General features: G+C 34.7%; 1 protein-coding gene and 1 pseudogene across 1 annotated transcript; both read right to left on the minus strand.

Moving 5' to 3' along the window:
• Positions 1-94: 94 nt before the first annotated feature.
• On the minus strand, positions 95-3,470 carry LOC129306436 (uncharacterized; annotated as a pseudogene).
• A 6,980-nt stretch (positions 3,471-10,450) lies between these two features.
• LOC129304595 (putative syntaxin-131) lies at positions 10,451-14,604 on the minus strand. The gene is made up of 13 exons (XM_054944305.1): positions 14,552-14,604; positions 13,541-13,642; positions 13,296-13,352; positions 12,425-12,473; positions 12,061-12,149; positions 11,886-11,959; positions 11,593-11,635; positions 11,451-11,511; positions 11,319-11,344; positions 11,161-11,238; positions 10,917-10,997; positions 10,766-10,831; positions 10,451-10,647 (listed from the first exon to the last, which is right to left on the minus strand). Exons 1-13 carry the CDS (start codon positions 14,567-14,569, stop codon positions 10,474-10,476), a joined length of 918 nt encoding a protein of 305 aa, XP_054800280.1. The 5' UTR covers positions 14,570-14,604; the 3' UTR covers positions 10,451-10,473.
• Between the last annotated feature and the right edge of the window lie 1,843 nt (positions 14,605-16,447).

The following is a 16,447-nucleotide window of genomic DNA, read 5'->3' on the forward strand; positions in this document are numbered from 1 at the left end:
ACAATCATTCATACATGTAAGAATTAAAACAAGGATGTATAGGAGAGCATTAACTTACAAAGAAAGTCATATAGCGTCAGTATAGCACATGAAAAGCTTAACAATTATTTTTAAAAAATATATATATTAAAACAGGAAGCATAGAAAATTATTAAGTTGGACATCAGAACTAAATAGCAATACTGAACAATTAATGTCACCTGCTTGGCATCTTCTCTGAACTTCTCCTTACCAACAGCCATTCCTACCAAACTAATGCACTCCATTGCTTTGGCACGAAGCATGCGATTAGATTTATCATTTGCATTCATCAAAATAGCTTTCAAGTAAGGCATCACGGCATCATAATATTTCTGAAACTGCTCCTGTAAATACAATTTTGATTACTTATGTATAATAAGCCATATTTTCATATCCAAGGGAAGATTGGCTACATAAAGACCTGTGATGAATCAGCAACTGATGCCAAAGCTGTCAAAGCCCCTTCTTGAACCATTTGCTTCCCATTCTAGAAAGCATGCGAGATAGAGTAAAAAACAAAAAAACCATAAACCACATCATAAACTTGCAAAAAGCATGGCACTAACATAAACAATTTATTGCTTATAGAGTATGTTGGCAAAAATGGATCAACAAAGACGTCTAGTCATTATGGAAATGCATACTGAAATGAAAGCAACAAAAACAACAAACAACAAACCTAGGCTTGCTCTAGTCAATAATTAGCCAATATTAAACAGAATTGTAGATTCAATTGCATAGCCAAAAAAAAAAAAGGAAAGAAATAACGAGAACATATGAGGTGTTATACTTTCTAACTTGAGAAATATCAAATCAAGAAAAGCTATATTCTCCATAGTGATAACACCAACAAAATTCTACAATGGCAATGCAAGTCAGATGTGGCCGTTAGTCAGATACCTGTAAGACTACTAGAAGTTTGCTCACAATCCCATCCAAATAAGGTGCTAGGATTTCTGGGGTACAATTCTCAGTGAAATTTAGCACTGCAGAAGCAGCATGAGCCTGCAATATAGAAGTAGAAAATGGGAAGGGGGGGAATTGACATATTAGCAACTTAGTAATACAAAAAGGTCATCACAATACAATAACATTTAACACTCGTATTTAAATAGGAGACAATTAATCACTAATTGTAATTTATGAAACAAGGTAACAGGTTAGAACAAGAACTTTAATAGAGCATTATGGAACCGAGGTAAAATAAATCAAAATTTATTAAAGCATAAACCACTACGGGAAAAAAAAACAAAAACAAAAAGGATTGACAATGTGGGAAAACCAGGAGAGCTCAATCAAGATGCTTAATAGGATTGACAAACTAATGAATAAAGCTTTAGAGATGAGGACCAGCAAAGTTTCCATTAACTGGAGATTAAAGAATAAAACGAGAAGTAGAGAACGGCTAGAGATTAATTCGATCAATATCAATCAATGCAAACAAAACGGCTTGCCTCAAATTGGATTGGTAAAGTTTGATAAAGTATATCTCAACCCAATCTAAGGGCCAGCTCAGACCATCCAAGGGCTCATAATATGAACCACAAAAGTCTGGAAAGCAAGCTAGACTTAAGAAATTATTATTAGACCATATATTTGGCATTAGCAGAGGAGAATGCGAACCTGTACTCGGGGATTTTGAAAATCGTCCATGGCTCCAACTAATGCTGGCAGCACGACATGGTGATATTGAACCTGCAAGTCTGGCCCCAAGTCTGTGGACAACTGCCCAATTGCATTTATAGCTGCCCATCGTACACGAGGATGAACATCTTGAAATGAATTTAAAACCATTGACACTACCTGCTCCAGATTCTTGGTCATCACCTGCACCATGAGAGATGTGACACGAGAAATGTTAAAGAAAAAAGAAGAAGAAAAGACGAGGGACTCTCTCCGTCAACTTGTAAATTTATACGCACACAAACCAAGGCAGAAAATGAAGCTTGAAAACAATATGGGCCAAAAGCAATGAAAACAGCATATATGAAACATCTGCAATTATTACAGTAAACACAAGCAGGCAAGACAAGAATCTTAATACTAAAGATAATTCACATTTAAATGCCAAACAAGCTTACCTTTGAACAACCCTCCGCAATTTGTGCAAATGCGATGAGGGCAGCGTGATGCTTTTTCCAGTCAGGAGCAGCTAAGAAAGTGGGCAACAACTCGGAAGCAACCGGTACTATTGTATTTCCCCCCCCAAAGAAATTGATAGTCTATCCAAGCACTCCTGTCCAAAACCATAATTACTAGTCTCGCCCGCATCCTCATCCTCTGTCTCTGCACTATGCCATGCAGGATCATCCTCGACATCCAACAACATATTCATTAATATGGCAAACAATCTTTGTATAAACTGTGGAAACTTTCTCATCATTCCAGGGGCACGCTCCCTGGCTTCGGATAGGGTGATCACAAACTCAATGGCCAAATGCCTTGTCCCTTCCTCCAGGGATTCTGCCTCTGCAATCTGTAACATTGAAGCAACCACGTCCACTATTTGCCTTCTCAAAAACCTTGGCTCGGTTCCGGCCAGTTCAATTAACAACTCGAGGGCTTCTTGAGCAGTGGCTTCCTGGCCACAATTCAAGGCTTCTGTCAAGGTTCGCATCATGAGTGGCAACAAATCCTGGAACCTGTCCCTATCAGAAGGGTTTGACAAACACTGAATAAAATTAATGCTGGCACCCAAAGCGGCAATTCTGACTGACATCGGAACTCTTGGATGACGTTAAACACTGGAAAACACCGTGTGCAGTGTGGTCAATTGGGGAACTAGGGTTTCGCCAATATAATGAGCCAATTGAGCAAAAATCAACAAAGCTGCTTCCTGCAGTTTAAGATTATCCGACGTGACACACTGAAACATGAAGGGTAAGAGCTCCGGCCAGCCGCCATCGGGCAAAATAACAGAGGCAAGCTCTGAGATCGTATCGCAAAGTTTCTTAGTAATAGATTTGACATCCTCGGTCTGAAGGGAATTCAAAAGGACCAACTTGAGTGAGGACTGAGTAGAAGGGGCGAGTTGGGGCCAGAGGTTAGCGTCCTGGCGGGTAAGTTGTCTGCGAAGCAAAATTGAGGACATGGTCCGAGCCTCGGGGTGAGGAGAAGATTGGAGGAGATGAGCGAGCTTGAGAAAGAGGGCATCGGGATGAGTCTGAAGGCAGAGGTTGAAGAGGGACTCGGCCTGAGAGCGTTGATCATTGGTGGATGAGAGAAGATTGGAGATTAGGGATTCGAAGTGAGAGGAATCGGCGCCAAGAACAAGAGCGAGTTGGTGCTGAGTGGGATCGGCGGCCATGGATAAGAGTTAGGGCTTCGTTTTGCCGCTTGCAGCGTTTGGAATTGGAAGCCTCCGAATCCGAATTGAGGAGGGAAGACTCGGGAGGGTTAGTTTTTTCGGCAGGAATTTAAATGGCGGGCAGATCCTTTTTCTTTTACCGTTTTTTTTTTTAACGAAAAAAGGAGAAAGTGAATGACGGGCTTGTTAAATATCATGCAGAGGCGCGCAAGGCCTCTTGTCCAGCGACGTTGAGTCTACGCCGACTTGCTTATCGGGGTGAGGATTCTCTGTTCTTTGCTCTCTATTCTCTTCCCGTCCTCGTTCTTTTATAATCATTAGAATAGAATTAAAATTAATATCTTAAAAGAAATATCTATCCATTACCCTTGATATATCAAACAAAATATATTTTATTATTAACAAAGTCTATTCTCTATACTCACTATAAAAAAAAAGAATTAATATTTTGAAGGGGTTTGAATTTAATCTTCTGCTGTAAAATATATCCTTTTTATTTAATTTTTATTGCAATTTTAAGCTATTCAGATTAAATTTTAGCATTTTAAATTTGATTTTTTATTTTTTATTTTCATTTAACATTTTAATAATAGTTTTATAAGAGATTAAATTTGAATAATCCGAATCTTGATGTCATAATTAGAGAAAAGGAAAAGGAACTAAGCAAAAGTGATGGAAAGGAAAGATGAGAGAGTCCCCTTTCCTATCTTACACCTGTCCTGTTTTAATGGGAAGATTTATTGGGATTTATAACCATCTGAATCAAATCAAGTGCAAGATTGTTTTACATGACAAACTTTATCACTAAATATTTAATGTGATTGCATTATCAATTCGCATTTAAAGCATTTAGTTAAACTAATTCAACATCTTTAACAATTAACCTTAGCACGGTTGTTATTTGTTTCATTTAGACCTCTCCAATCGAAATTATCCAAGATGAAAATAAGGCAGGCTTCAACTAAATGAACTAACCCTGCATTATAGGCCTGAAATCTCACTCCATGAATTTTTTTGCAAGGCTCAGACGTGAACTTTTTATAAGTCTATATTTGAACGCTCATTAATAAAAAAAAATGAATTTTTAAATGCTTGGTATTAAATGAGTGATTTTTATATAATTTGATATAAGCAATTATTAAAAATAACTTTTAACAATGAATATAGAAAGAACAAAAGAATTAAATTGTATATATTTCGATGGGTGTGCAATCTGTTTTAGAACAAAGAATTATAATTGATTTATAATGCATTATGTATATTGAAATGGGTTTTAATTATACAAATTATTATAAAGGATATTCGTTTTTTTAAATTAAATTATTAATAAAGTTATAGTTAATATTATTAAATTTGTTAAACTTTATTTAAGAATAAAATATATTATTTGATATTAAAATTGAATCTATAAGCATCCTTTCAATGCTTGTTTCAAACATGATTTTGATTTAATAATCAATTATCAAATTAATTAGCTGTTTGGGTAATTTTTCTGAAAATTGATATTTGACCTCAATAATCACTTTTTTTTTGTGTGTCAATCCCAACAGGCAGATTATCTCAGTTAAATTTATTCAGTGAAAATAAATAATTCACAATAATTACTTGAATAAAAATAAATTTAAGTACCTTGCTTAACAGTGAGAATGTTTGCTTATGGAATCTAATTTTATCATAAAATGTAAGTGTCACGGCACTTGAATAAATGATAGTAGTCGATTGTAGTCTTCTTTCAGTACTATATTATTTTTTTTTTGGCCAATAGTAGTATATTAGTTATTACGATCATCTTTTTGTGAAAATTCAATGACCTTATTTTTCATAAGGAGGAGGACTTTTTATGTACGAAATTTCTCAAATTTTAAAGAAATATTCTGAATTTTGAAATTTGTTAATAATTTCATTCACATAGTTCTTCACTTTAAACCATTTTTTAACAACAGTACAAAATCATTCTCAAATTGAAGATATCCTATTTTTTGTTATTAATTAATTATCCCTTTGTTCAAAGTGTACCATTTCTTTCATAGAAAAACGTGGATTAAAAGATTAAGAATTCATTTAAAACTGCGATTAATATAATTTTCTGCATTTTTATATTGTATGTATTGATTAAATAAGGACACCCTTGTTTCTTACAAGCAGGGGATTGGTTCCAACTTCCAAGTGATAACCTGATTTAATTTTAAGTAATGTGTCTGCGTGTTTTTTCAAAAAAAAAAAAACCAGAGAAAATATTCGTTTCTAACAAAATATACAAACAATCATTTTCCTGGAAACAAACGACGACGACGACGACAAACAAAACAGACAAAATTCAGAGACCATTTTCCTGGAAACGAACAACCATCAACTCGTTTCTTTCTCCAGCTGAGAAAATAAATAAATAAACAACGACGGCGACAATTATGATAAAAATCCGCCATTTATTCAACAGAAGACTGGTCAATTGAGGGTCATATTCAATCAGACACTATATAGAACAGATATTTTTTAACCATGTTTCATGAAATATCATCTTCTTTTGCCCTCAATTACTCCATCTAATCCAGTATCTAACATCTAATAATTTAATTTAACATTTAACATGCACTGAATCATGTATGAGAAGCTATTTAAATCTTTTACCAGGAAAGGTTGCGCTACAAAGTAATTGTCATTAATCACGGTAGGTTAACTATTTTCTCTCCGCAGAAGTCCTGGTGTAATCAAAATTAGGGGGCTAATAAGTTGCTTTTAGGGAAAATCACATAGGGGTCCCGCAGATGAATTTTTATTATCAAAAAATCCAATGAAATGCAAAACTAATTATGGGGTCCCATAGGCTTTAATTGCATTGCAAATAATTGGGGGTGCATTTTTAAAAATAAAAAATCTTGGAAAAACACACAAAAAAATGGAGGATTGCAAATAAATTGAAAGACTGAACTGAAGCAAGAGCTCTAGTGGTCTTTCACAGATCTCCTGCTTTGCTCTTATGTGCTTTCATAGTATTACTCAGTCCAAGGTTCACGAGAGGGTGGTTTCCATGCTAGAGCCATTTTGTGGTGCCTGATTTACCCCGCAGAATCGAACCCACCAAGGCCCAACTACCCGAACCAACGATCCCAAATCAAGGACCTCTGGCTCTAGATCATTTCAAAAAAGCTAAACTCTCAGCGCAGGGGATCCTGATGAATAGGTACAAGGAGTTGGAGGAACTGTATGTGAAAGGTTACAAGAAAGTGGTGGAAAAGTTTTGATGTATGTACCCACTTTCTCTATTTGCTAGATTAATTATTAATCTCCAATAGATCTGGGATAAGTGATCATAGAGTCCATAAATGAGGACTCTGACTAGTTGAAATTTCTTAATTCCCATGAGCCTTGTTCCATTATTTATGTTTGCAAATCAACGAAGAATTCGTCTCCGGCGCCGTCGCTAGAACAAGGACTTGATGTGGTCAGCAATGTTAGTGTCCATCACCAGGTTGGAAACACACGATGGGAAGAGTTTAAAAAAAAAAAGAAAAAAAAAAGAAATAGGGGGAGTTTGGTAAATGCAACCCATAACTTATTTATAATCAAGTCCATGAGATCTCAAAGTTATTATTACATTTCATGGGACTTTTTGGTAATTAGAATTAATCTATAGGACCTCTATGTAATTTTCCCTTGTTTTTATCAAACATTTTGACTTATTATTTATTTTTCATTTTTTATCAAAAGACGTGAAAAATTAAAGTTTAAATTTTTATTAGAAAAGGTGTTTATATTTGGGGTAAAAGGTGTAAATCTGCTCCAAAAGTATTGTACGAGGGTCATCAATATCTTAAAATAATGGAGAGTGCTTGCAATTTTACCCCCAATCTTCCAAAAGAAAAGTAATTTTGCTTGATTTTGACAAACTCAAATGATTGATTGTTGACTGACCTAACTATGCTTATGTGGCATTTATCTCAATTTTTTTTTGTTTTGCTTTGGTGGCAATGCCTATGTGGCATCCAACTTAGAAGCTCTTGCAAAAGCTCGAGAAGAACATTAAGCAAAAAGAATATTAACAATATCATTGGTTGGAAGTAATAATAGATTCAAGCCCAAATCAAAAGGTTTAATCCACCAATTTACATACATAAGCTCACCTGAAAATAGATTTAGAGTCCAAAACCACACTTTTTGATCCCTTCAAATGCTTCAATCCCTCTCCCAATTGGGTCAAATCCTGGAGAATCACTCTAACGATGTGAGCTTTATTGTGTATTAGGATAAGAGTTTCATGAAGACTATTCTAAAGGAAGAATACACATATTTTTGATGAATGATTTTGGTGATGGCCATTCCTGACATCAAATATAAAATACCCAAGAGGTCATTTCTTCTACCATCTATCATTTCCAAATCTAGTGCCTTCGGTAATTTCTCTTCCCACATCCTTCTTGCTTGGAGCTTTTTTTTTCTACCATCCTTGTCGATCCTGTTATTCTACTCACTTTCTTCTTGCTCTAGCTCTACCTCACCTCTAACTATCAAATATGTCAAGAAAACCCTCAAGCTAGCAAAACCCCTATCATTTCAAGGGAAATCTAGGAGGTCGCGCACCTTCTTGCACCCAATCAACACCTAGTCCCTGAGATCCAAGTGGATGTCAAGAAGCGAAGCTTCAGTTATGGTTGGAGCAAAAAAATAATGGTAATGACATGATAAAATCCAATGAGTGAGGTCATTAGCCTAAGAGGTGAACTAATGGAGTGAGGTGAGGTGAGGTCATTTGCTTGAGGGAGATGACGATTTGAGGTGGAGTGGAATCAGTCCCAAGAGTGATAGACAAGGGTCAACGACTCAAGGAGCTTTCTCTAGAGAATTTTTTTTATGTTAAATCTATGTTTTAACCAAAGGAAAAAATAATGTGGCAACGGGTTTGACTTTATCAAGTTAAAATAATCCATCTCATGACCAACCATTTGATTCTATCAAAATCAAGCGACATTACTCTATTTTTGAAAATTGGGGGACAATATTGCATTTTTCATTACTATAGAATACTAGGCGTCCCTATGCAACACTTCAATGGCAAATTTGTACTTTTATTCCTTATATCTAATATTCGAGATTCAACAATGCATTAAACATAATTATTTTTAAGGAAAACACTATGATAACTCTCTATAGTTTTCATGTCATTTTGGTTTTAGTCCCTAAAGTTTATTTTTGTTGTTTCTAGTTTCTAGAGTTTCATGTTGTTTTGATTTTAATCCCTGAAATTTGTTCTCATTGCTCTTAGTCTCTATAGTTTCTTGTCATTTTGGTTTTAGTTTCTAATTACATCTAAAAAATCTAGAGGTGTAATTAACACTATTAGTTATTACGTAGAGGTGTTATTCTTATGTTTAGTTGGCAATATGAGTTATTAGTCATTAAGTTTTAATTTTTCCCAACCCATAAGATAAATTACAAACATGAACAAAGGACTGCTTCGAAAACGGACGCTCAATTGCTTTGATTGGAAGACACAAGGAGAAGATACGGCCAGTGACTCGAGAGGAGATGCAGAGAGGACGGCGACACTATGACAATTGACTATTTAAGGTTTCTTAATTGTAAGTATGTGCCAACTAAGTATAAGAATAACACCTCTGCATAATAATTAATAGTGTTAATTACATCTCAGCATTTTTGACAAGATTAATGATAGAAGAGACTAAAGTTTTGGACGACAAAAATTATAAGAACTAAGAATAACGAAAACAAACTTTAGGAACTAAAATCAAAATGACACGAAACTTTAGGTATCAAGAACAATGAAAACAAATTTTAGGACTAAAATCAAAACGAGATGAAACTATAGGAACCTCTTACAGTGTTTTTCCTTATTTTTAATAGGAATACACCTTAATACAATTAAAAAATAACAACAACAAAAATCCTTGTAGGTGCGAATAAAAACGAAAGAATTTCTATGACCAAGCTACTAAAGCAAGCTTCCGAAATGATACTGATTGATTTTCGTTTTTGTTTTTGTTACGGGGGCGAAGTAGTTTTTCTAACAATTCCTAATACATATTTTATCAGACAAAACGCATGACTGTTTTATATAAACGAAGTTACCTGTGTTTCTGTAACAACAACAACAACAACAACAATCCCCTGACGGCCAGTCAAAGAAGACAATAATCCCTGTCATAGTGAATTTACTGTTTCTTTTTTCCGCCATTAAATTTACTATTTCAAGTTTCGTTTTCTTACGGTTACTCCACTTTATATATATATATATATATATATATTATGCGCGCGCGTGTGTATTACTCACCAGCGAAAGCAAAAACATAAGTGGTCATGCAAATATGCAATTATCTACACGCCTTAAAAGGATTGTTTATGTAAAGAATTAATAAATAGATTACTTGTTAAGAATCACGCGCATCCTTAGCTGTCTCTTTACATGTCCCGCATTAGGAAAAAAAAAAAAAAAGAGGCAATGCAATTGCGAGTTGCAACCTATATGTTCTTAAAGTGTAACAAAACAAGTTATAACTTATAATTAAAGCATTGTTTGAGATCTAATATTGTTGTGGAAATACTCTTTTAAATTTGAAGTTGTGGTGGAGAGTTTTGTTGCCTTTTGAATTAAAGTTCATTTCATATCCCAAGTCTTAATAATGCCTCCGTGTGACAAAATCTCGCACAGTGCGTAAAGTGATATCTTTTGCTTCTGGCAGTGGGGTGGGCTTCATTCACACATTATTTTTTCAATAATTTAAATATCATCTTCCAACTTAAAAAGAATTCTTCGTTGGACATTAATTATGAGAGGAACCAAGTAAGAAATGAATAATTTCTCCATCAAATTTAGAATTAACCTCATGTGGCAGAAGCAAAATTAGCTTAATGTCAACTGTCAAGCTATAACCTGGAAGAACTTCAAAACATTGATACTACAAGAAACGAGATGATGAGAAAAACCCATCCAATTTACAGTCTGTCCTTGCATAAAAAAATAGAGGTCTCAAATTTTGCTGATAATTTTGAATGAAGATTTATACATGTAGGCTGAGATTCTCAATATCAACGTATAAAATTGCTATATGAGAACTTGATACATGACAATCAAGGGAAAAAAGTACTCATTAGTTTTAGTGTCCACAAGCTGATACATAAGCAACTGGTGACTAGGCCCCCTTTCTGTTACTCCATGGTCTGAGGACTGAAGTAAGAACAATGACAACAACAAGAAGAAGTATTATGATAGCAATGCACATCCATTTTCTCGAACTCTTCTGTGCCTTCTTTGCCTTCACAAGTGCATTATTGCCTTGCTGTACGTGATCTACTGCAGTTGATACCTAGACACAACATTAGCGGAAGCTAAAATCAACAACAGGACAATCCCACCATAATTATTTGTTAGATACAGTATTAAATATGAACTGCTTCACTTATTTAAGGAAGTTCTCCAAATACCTGGGATTCTATGTTGTTAAGAATGTCACCCTGTGAATCAACCAACACCGCCAAATCCAGATATATCTGCAAACACAAGTTAGTTGTTATTTTCAGTCTGTTTTGATCAGCTGAGGTACAATGTTTAATCAATCAAGTAGGCTATATATACTTGCTGCAATTCAAGAAGCTTCCTCTCAACGTCTCTAGCTGCTTCGTGCCGTTCCTGAATTTCTGCCAGTGTGTCCAGTATCTGCAAAGATAATCAACATGTACGAGAGGTTTGACAGAGTGAAATTACTTCACTCTACAAGTCAACAAACCCATTGCTCAAGGAATATTAACAACATCCCTCTTATATCTCCCCACCCCAAAGGAAAAAAAATTGAAAAATGCATGTTAGAACAGCGACAAACCCGGCCTCTTCCATGTTCCCTGATTGCATTCTGGAAAATCTGTTCACTATCTCCGGTTTCAATTAATCTGTCAATTGTCTGTACATGGTTAAAAAATTAGAAGAAAATTTCTACGAGCAATTTTCTTCAAATGTATAAGAATTCAGACCTATAAATACCTCCTCATCAGCTCTTGTGCCCGTCACTGACATTCACAAAACATCATGTGTCACAATAGATATACTTTATCATGGAAAATCCAAGCCATTAAATTGCAGAATTTTAAATCAACGAGTAACAGGTGCTCGAACCTGTATAAACACGTCTCTCTACAACCTCACGATATTCTTGATGTATGATTTCCCTCAGCCGCTGCACTTTTTCAAGCAAGACTAATTTGAGATTATGATATTAAAAGGACAATATGTCACACCAAATATGAGGTCAACCTACCTGAAATTCATCCATCTTGTCCTTCAATTTCTTTTTCAAGGCACTGCAACATAGTACCAAAAAAAGTGGTCGAAAGATCATTAAGTGAAGTCCATCATTCTAAAGCCCAAAAGTCAATCCTTGACTGGACATTATAGTCCAGCAAAAGGTTCTCTTTTCATTGTGTAGAGTCTTTTTTAGCTTCAATAGATGCAAAGTTTAGAGATGCAGTTTTCTTCCCCTCCCTCTCCACACAACCCCCCCCCCAAAAAAAAAGTCATTTGGGTTGCCATAATAATCATTACTTTACTCACATGGTGGTTGCTATCCTTGACCTGTCGATACCTGTTCCTTTTCCACATCCACGCTTTTGCCTATTTTCCAAGTTCTACGACAAATAATTAAGTAAAGGAGGAGGTGAGGGAGTTCTTAATTATGTAGACGCTAGATATTGAAAATACAACTGAAAAATAAGCAGCATGCGCTCACTTCTCTGTCCAATTCTTCAATTCTTGTTTTTATGTGATGGGCAATTTTCTTAACTTCATCAACATCTTTCTCCATTCTCTGCTTAATATCTGCAGAGCATGAATGAGTCAAACATAATTGCTGAGCCCACGGCAGCTGTAAAGTCTTACATTCACTGTCATAATTTATCATACCACGTCATCAATCTTAAGATGTATCCCTATAACAAGTGCATTTTAAGATCTAGAGCAGCTCCTACCCTCACAAATCATTTTCATTTCTAAATTACAATTAAAAATATTACAACAGGAAGATTATTCATTTCTCAACGATAATCTTGTTTGACATTATTTTTTCTTTTCCTCCATAGAAAAAAATGACTAACCCTTCATGGAAGGAGCTTTGGTCACTGCCTTGGACTCCTCGTGAGCATCCTGCAAATAAAGTTTGCATTAAAATGATGAAAGAACACATTTCAAGCTCATAAAACAGATCATTGAGGTTTCTGCAAAACCAACCAGCTTTTTCATTTTCAAGGCATAAAAAAAATTTCATTTTCCAATTTATATGTGACGAAGGGGATTAAAATCTTACGGAGATACAGTAAAAAAAAAAAATTCAGGGACACTGACAAAGCAGATACTGGATTGCAATTGCAGAGACCGTGAAAGTTACCTCAACTGCAACCTCTTTTTTTTTTGGAGAGAGATCAAAATGACAGCACAAGTCATTCTGTTTCAATACATTCTTCTGATACAAGTTTTCTTAATCTTGTCATCCCTCTCCTCTTTTCTTCTTTCATTCTTAGACTTGGATATCTTTGTAAATTTTTCTCACCAATTGCAAACGAACCTTTTACTTTGTGTGATCCTTCCAAAAACTCAAGCCACATTCCAACTTCATGCATAGATTTCAATATTGATGTTGTTTAAGTTGATAAATATCAGGAACATCAAGTTTAAGTTGCCACTATCTGCCAGGTTTTATGAGGAAACCGGATAGCCCCTCCAACGTATCAACTGGAGGGAGCCTATCATCCTCAGGCGAAAAAAAAAAAAAGCCTTCATAACTCACTTATTCGTGTATCGTGTTTTATTGATGCAAACATATTGGAGATCTAAAGTTGAGAAGAATCAAATTGAATGATTCATTATGTACATCCTCCGAATGCTTGGCAGTTTACATGTTCAAAACTTGTTTGTAAAGAATTTTGGAAGCAACCGATCATTAAATACGCAAGACAACAACATCTATACCTGGAGCTGCCTGAGAAGCTTACCCAGCCTCTCAAATTGCTTATCAAGCTCTTGAACCTGGAGAATACAACACATAGCCACATTGGTACATTGAATTTGAGAGGAGCATGAAAGCAAGAAGTGCGTGGATTTGAAATCACGCACAAAATGGACAAGATGAACTCATTAAAGCAGAAAAATGGAAAGTGAGAGAATGTGATGAGATAAACCACATTTTTTTCAGGCATAAGATATTAATTAAACACCTTTTTGAAGAAAGTATCCAAACCCAGTTCTCCTGAAGTCCGTAGATATGCCCCTAACTCGACGTCTCTATTTCCATGCCCACGAGGGATTTCAAACGATTCCTGTGTGAAGATAGTAATTAAAATTAATATATTTGGCTAAACTGTAATCCTTGGTACTGGAAAATAAACACGGGAGGTTTCATCAACATTTCTATCGATCATGCCAAGAATTAAAACTCATAAACACCACCTGGTCAACATGATTCAACTACACTTCATAAAGTTTTAAGCTGTTAGGCGGAGGCCAAGTACTGTTTATGACTTCATATATTAATTACTTTAATCTTTGAAAGTTATGTATTCCTATAACCTCAATTCTCTTTGAAACATTTCGATGGGCCTCCGGAAGAATCCTATTTAAATTTCGTTTCATATATTCCTGCAGAGATTGTTGACAAATCAGACTTAAACTGAGTAAATTATAAATTCCATAAAGCATGCCCACGTAAAACTTCATTCCTCTTATGTTGATATGGACTACGGAGCAAGTATATATATAGCGTAGAGGAAGCATATACCGATGACGCTAACTACTTAGAACAGCTTATTCACATAGCAAATCATTCTGGAAAATGCTTGATTCTATTTCTGAAACTTTTAATTGATCGAACATCAACGTCCAGAGAGGGAAGTTCTCAATGCCCGTTTTTGTACGAGGAAGCATGCCTTCTAATCTTACGATCGGCTAAGGGAAAAAAACACAACCCAAACGAGAGGTCCGACGACGATCAACTGTCCAGCAGTCACAGCCCCCGAAATCTTTTGTTTCCAACATTTTCTTTTGTAAACAAACAGAAGCTAAGGCAGAAAGGTCAATACAGCTGAATTCACATCGCCCCACGTAGAAAACTAGGCCGGAATGACACCAGAACAATAAATCCAAAAAAAAAAAAAAAAAGCCAAGAAGAAGAAGAAGCATACGCAATGCATGAGAACCCGGAAAGAAAAGTTGGGAGAATAAATGATTACCGATAGAAGGTCGTTCATTGTAGAAGAGGGATGAGAAACTCAATGCCAAGGTTCTATTATTGATTTTTTGTTTTAATTCTGTTTTCTGGGAAGAAAGCTATAGGGAATGATGGGGGAGGCAAGGCGCTGGTTAACCATAAACCAGGCCTTCCAATTCCCAGAACGTGAATATCCTTGGCGTTAATTTGTTGCATGTAAGCTCGAGAGTGGAATCCCCATTACAGACGGACACATAATGGATTGGTGACACATGGCGAAGAGCACGCTCCTTTATTTGGTTTTTTTTTTTTTTAAGTTTTAACTATTGGAGTAAATCTCTCTGTCCTCTTTTTTTAACCTTGCTTTTTCTGGAGTGGTTTGCTATAAATAAGGCAAGAAACTAATTAATTAGGATTAAGTTCTTTTTCATTTAACGGCAAGCGTATGTATGAATCTAGTGAGTTTGAACTTGACCTTCTTCTGCTCTATTTGTTTTTGTTGGATTTGGATGAGGTACTTGAACTCGCGAAATCAGCTCACATTTCATTCCAGATATGATATTTGGCCTTTTCATTAAGATTAGATGATGAAAAGAGGAGCATGTTAAATTTAATTAAATCTCTATGTTTTAGCAGGTCAATGACTTTTTTTTTTTTTTAATTTCAAGCTAAAACAACGAAAATGCAATCCAACTGTTACATTACGTGGATCTGAAGTTGTTCTCTCGGAAAATGACTACTTTGGTTACTTTGTATTATTGCATGCATACTTATTAATTAAGATTGGAGAGTGACCACTCAAAAATAGAGAAAGGATAAATGGATGAAGAATGATGAAATATATTGTATCTTAGCTCAAAATCTAAAATTTAAGTTTATATGTATTTTTTTATTATATATTACTTATTAAAACTAATTTTATTTAATGTAAAATTTCTCACATCAACTCAAATTTACTTTTGGATAATTTAACTTAAATGTACAGTCTCTATTTTTGCATGCAAACTAGTTTGAGTGACTAATTTTTTGGCGGTTAAGATTTCACCCGTTTCAACAGAAAATTAAACGCCATTTAGTTTATAAGTGGAAATTAAGCCAAAAAGGGGGATAGTTATTGTTGAATGACAGGAATTGAATTTGTTGGGAATAATCATGTGTTGGGAATTTGGCAAAAAAAAAAAAATGCGCTGGGAATAAATAGCCAAAACGCTGAACAGAGTAGCAATAATTGCGTCTAATGGTTCAGTAAATTTTACAGCCCTTTACATGCACTCGTTCAGTGTCCTTTTTTTTCTTTTTTGGACGAAGCACGCGTACAGTGTCTACAAAAACCTGGTTGTGTTGTGTGTACGTACTTGCGAACGAGGCCGGAAGATATTTTAACTTAAAAATATTTCAGTTTATTTTACATGCATTTTTTTAAATCTTATTTATAAATAATTTTTAACATATTTTACTGGGATCAAGAGAAATTTTAAAATTTATTAATTTTATCTAATAATTTAATAAATTTTTAACTTTATCACTATTAAGTATATATACTTTAATAATATATTTTTTAAAAATAAAAAAATTTGCAATAAAAATTTAATAATGTAATTTATAAATAGGATAATCAAAATGTTTCTCTTTTTATCTTATAAATGGAATAAGAGGAAGGAATAAGAGGAAGTGTAACTATATAGCAGAACACCACACACACATGTACTATTTTGCGTGCACATGTGTGACAAGATTTCTGTGATGTGGTATTATTAATCACTATTCGTAAGTCCCTAAATAGGTTTGGATTGTTGGGATTGGTACGTTGGTATCATTTTCAACTTTTAGTATATAATGCATATTTATAAAAAAAATAGATTCACACTTTTTATTAGCAGGGATTACTATTAATTTTAAAATAAAAATCTACATTATT

This window comes from Prosopis cineraria, unplaced genomic scaffold (assembly GCF_029017545.1).
Source record: "Prosopis cineraria cultivar Desert tree isolate PC_DT_omini unplaced genomic scaffold, ASM2901754v1 PC3, whole genome shotgun sequence".
Taxonomy (NCBI): Eukaryota; Viridiplantae; Streptophyta; class Magnoliopsida; order Fabales; family Fabaceae; genus Prosopis; species Prosopis cineraria.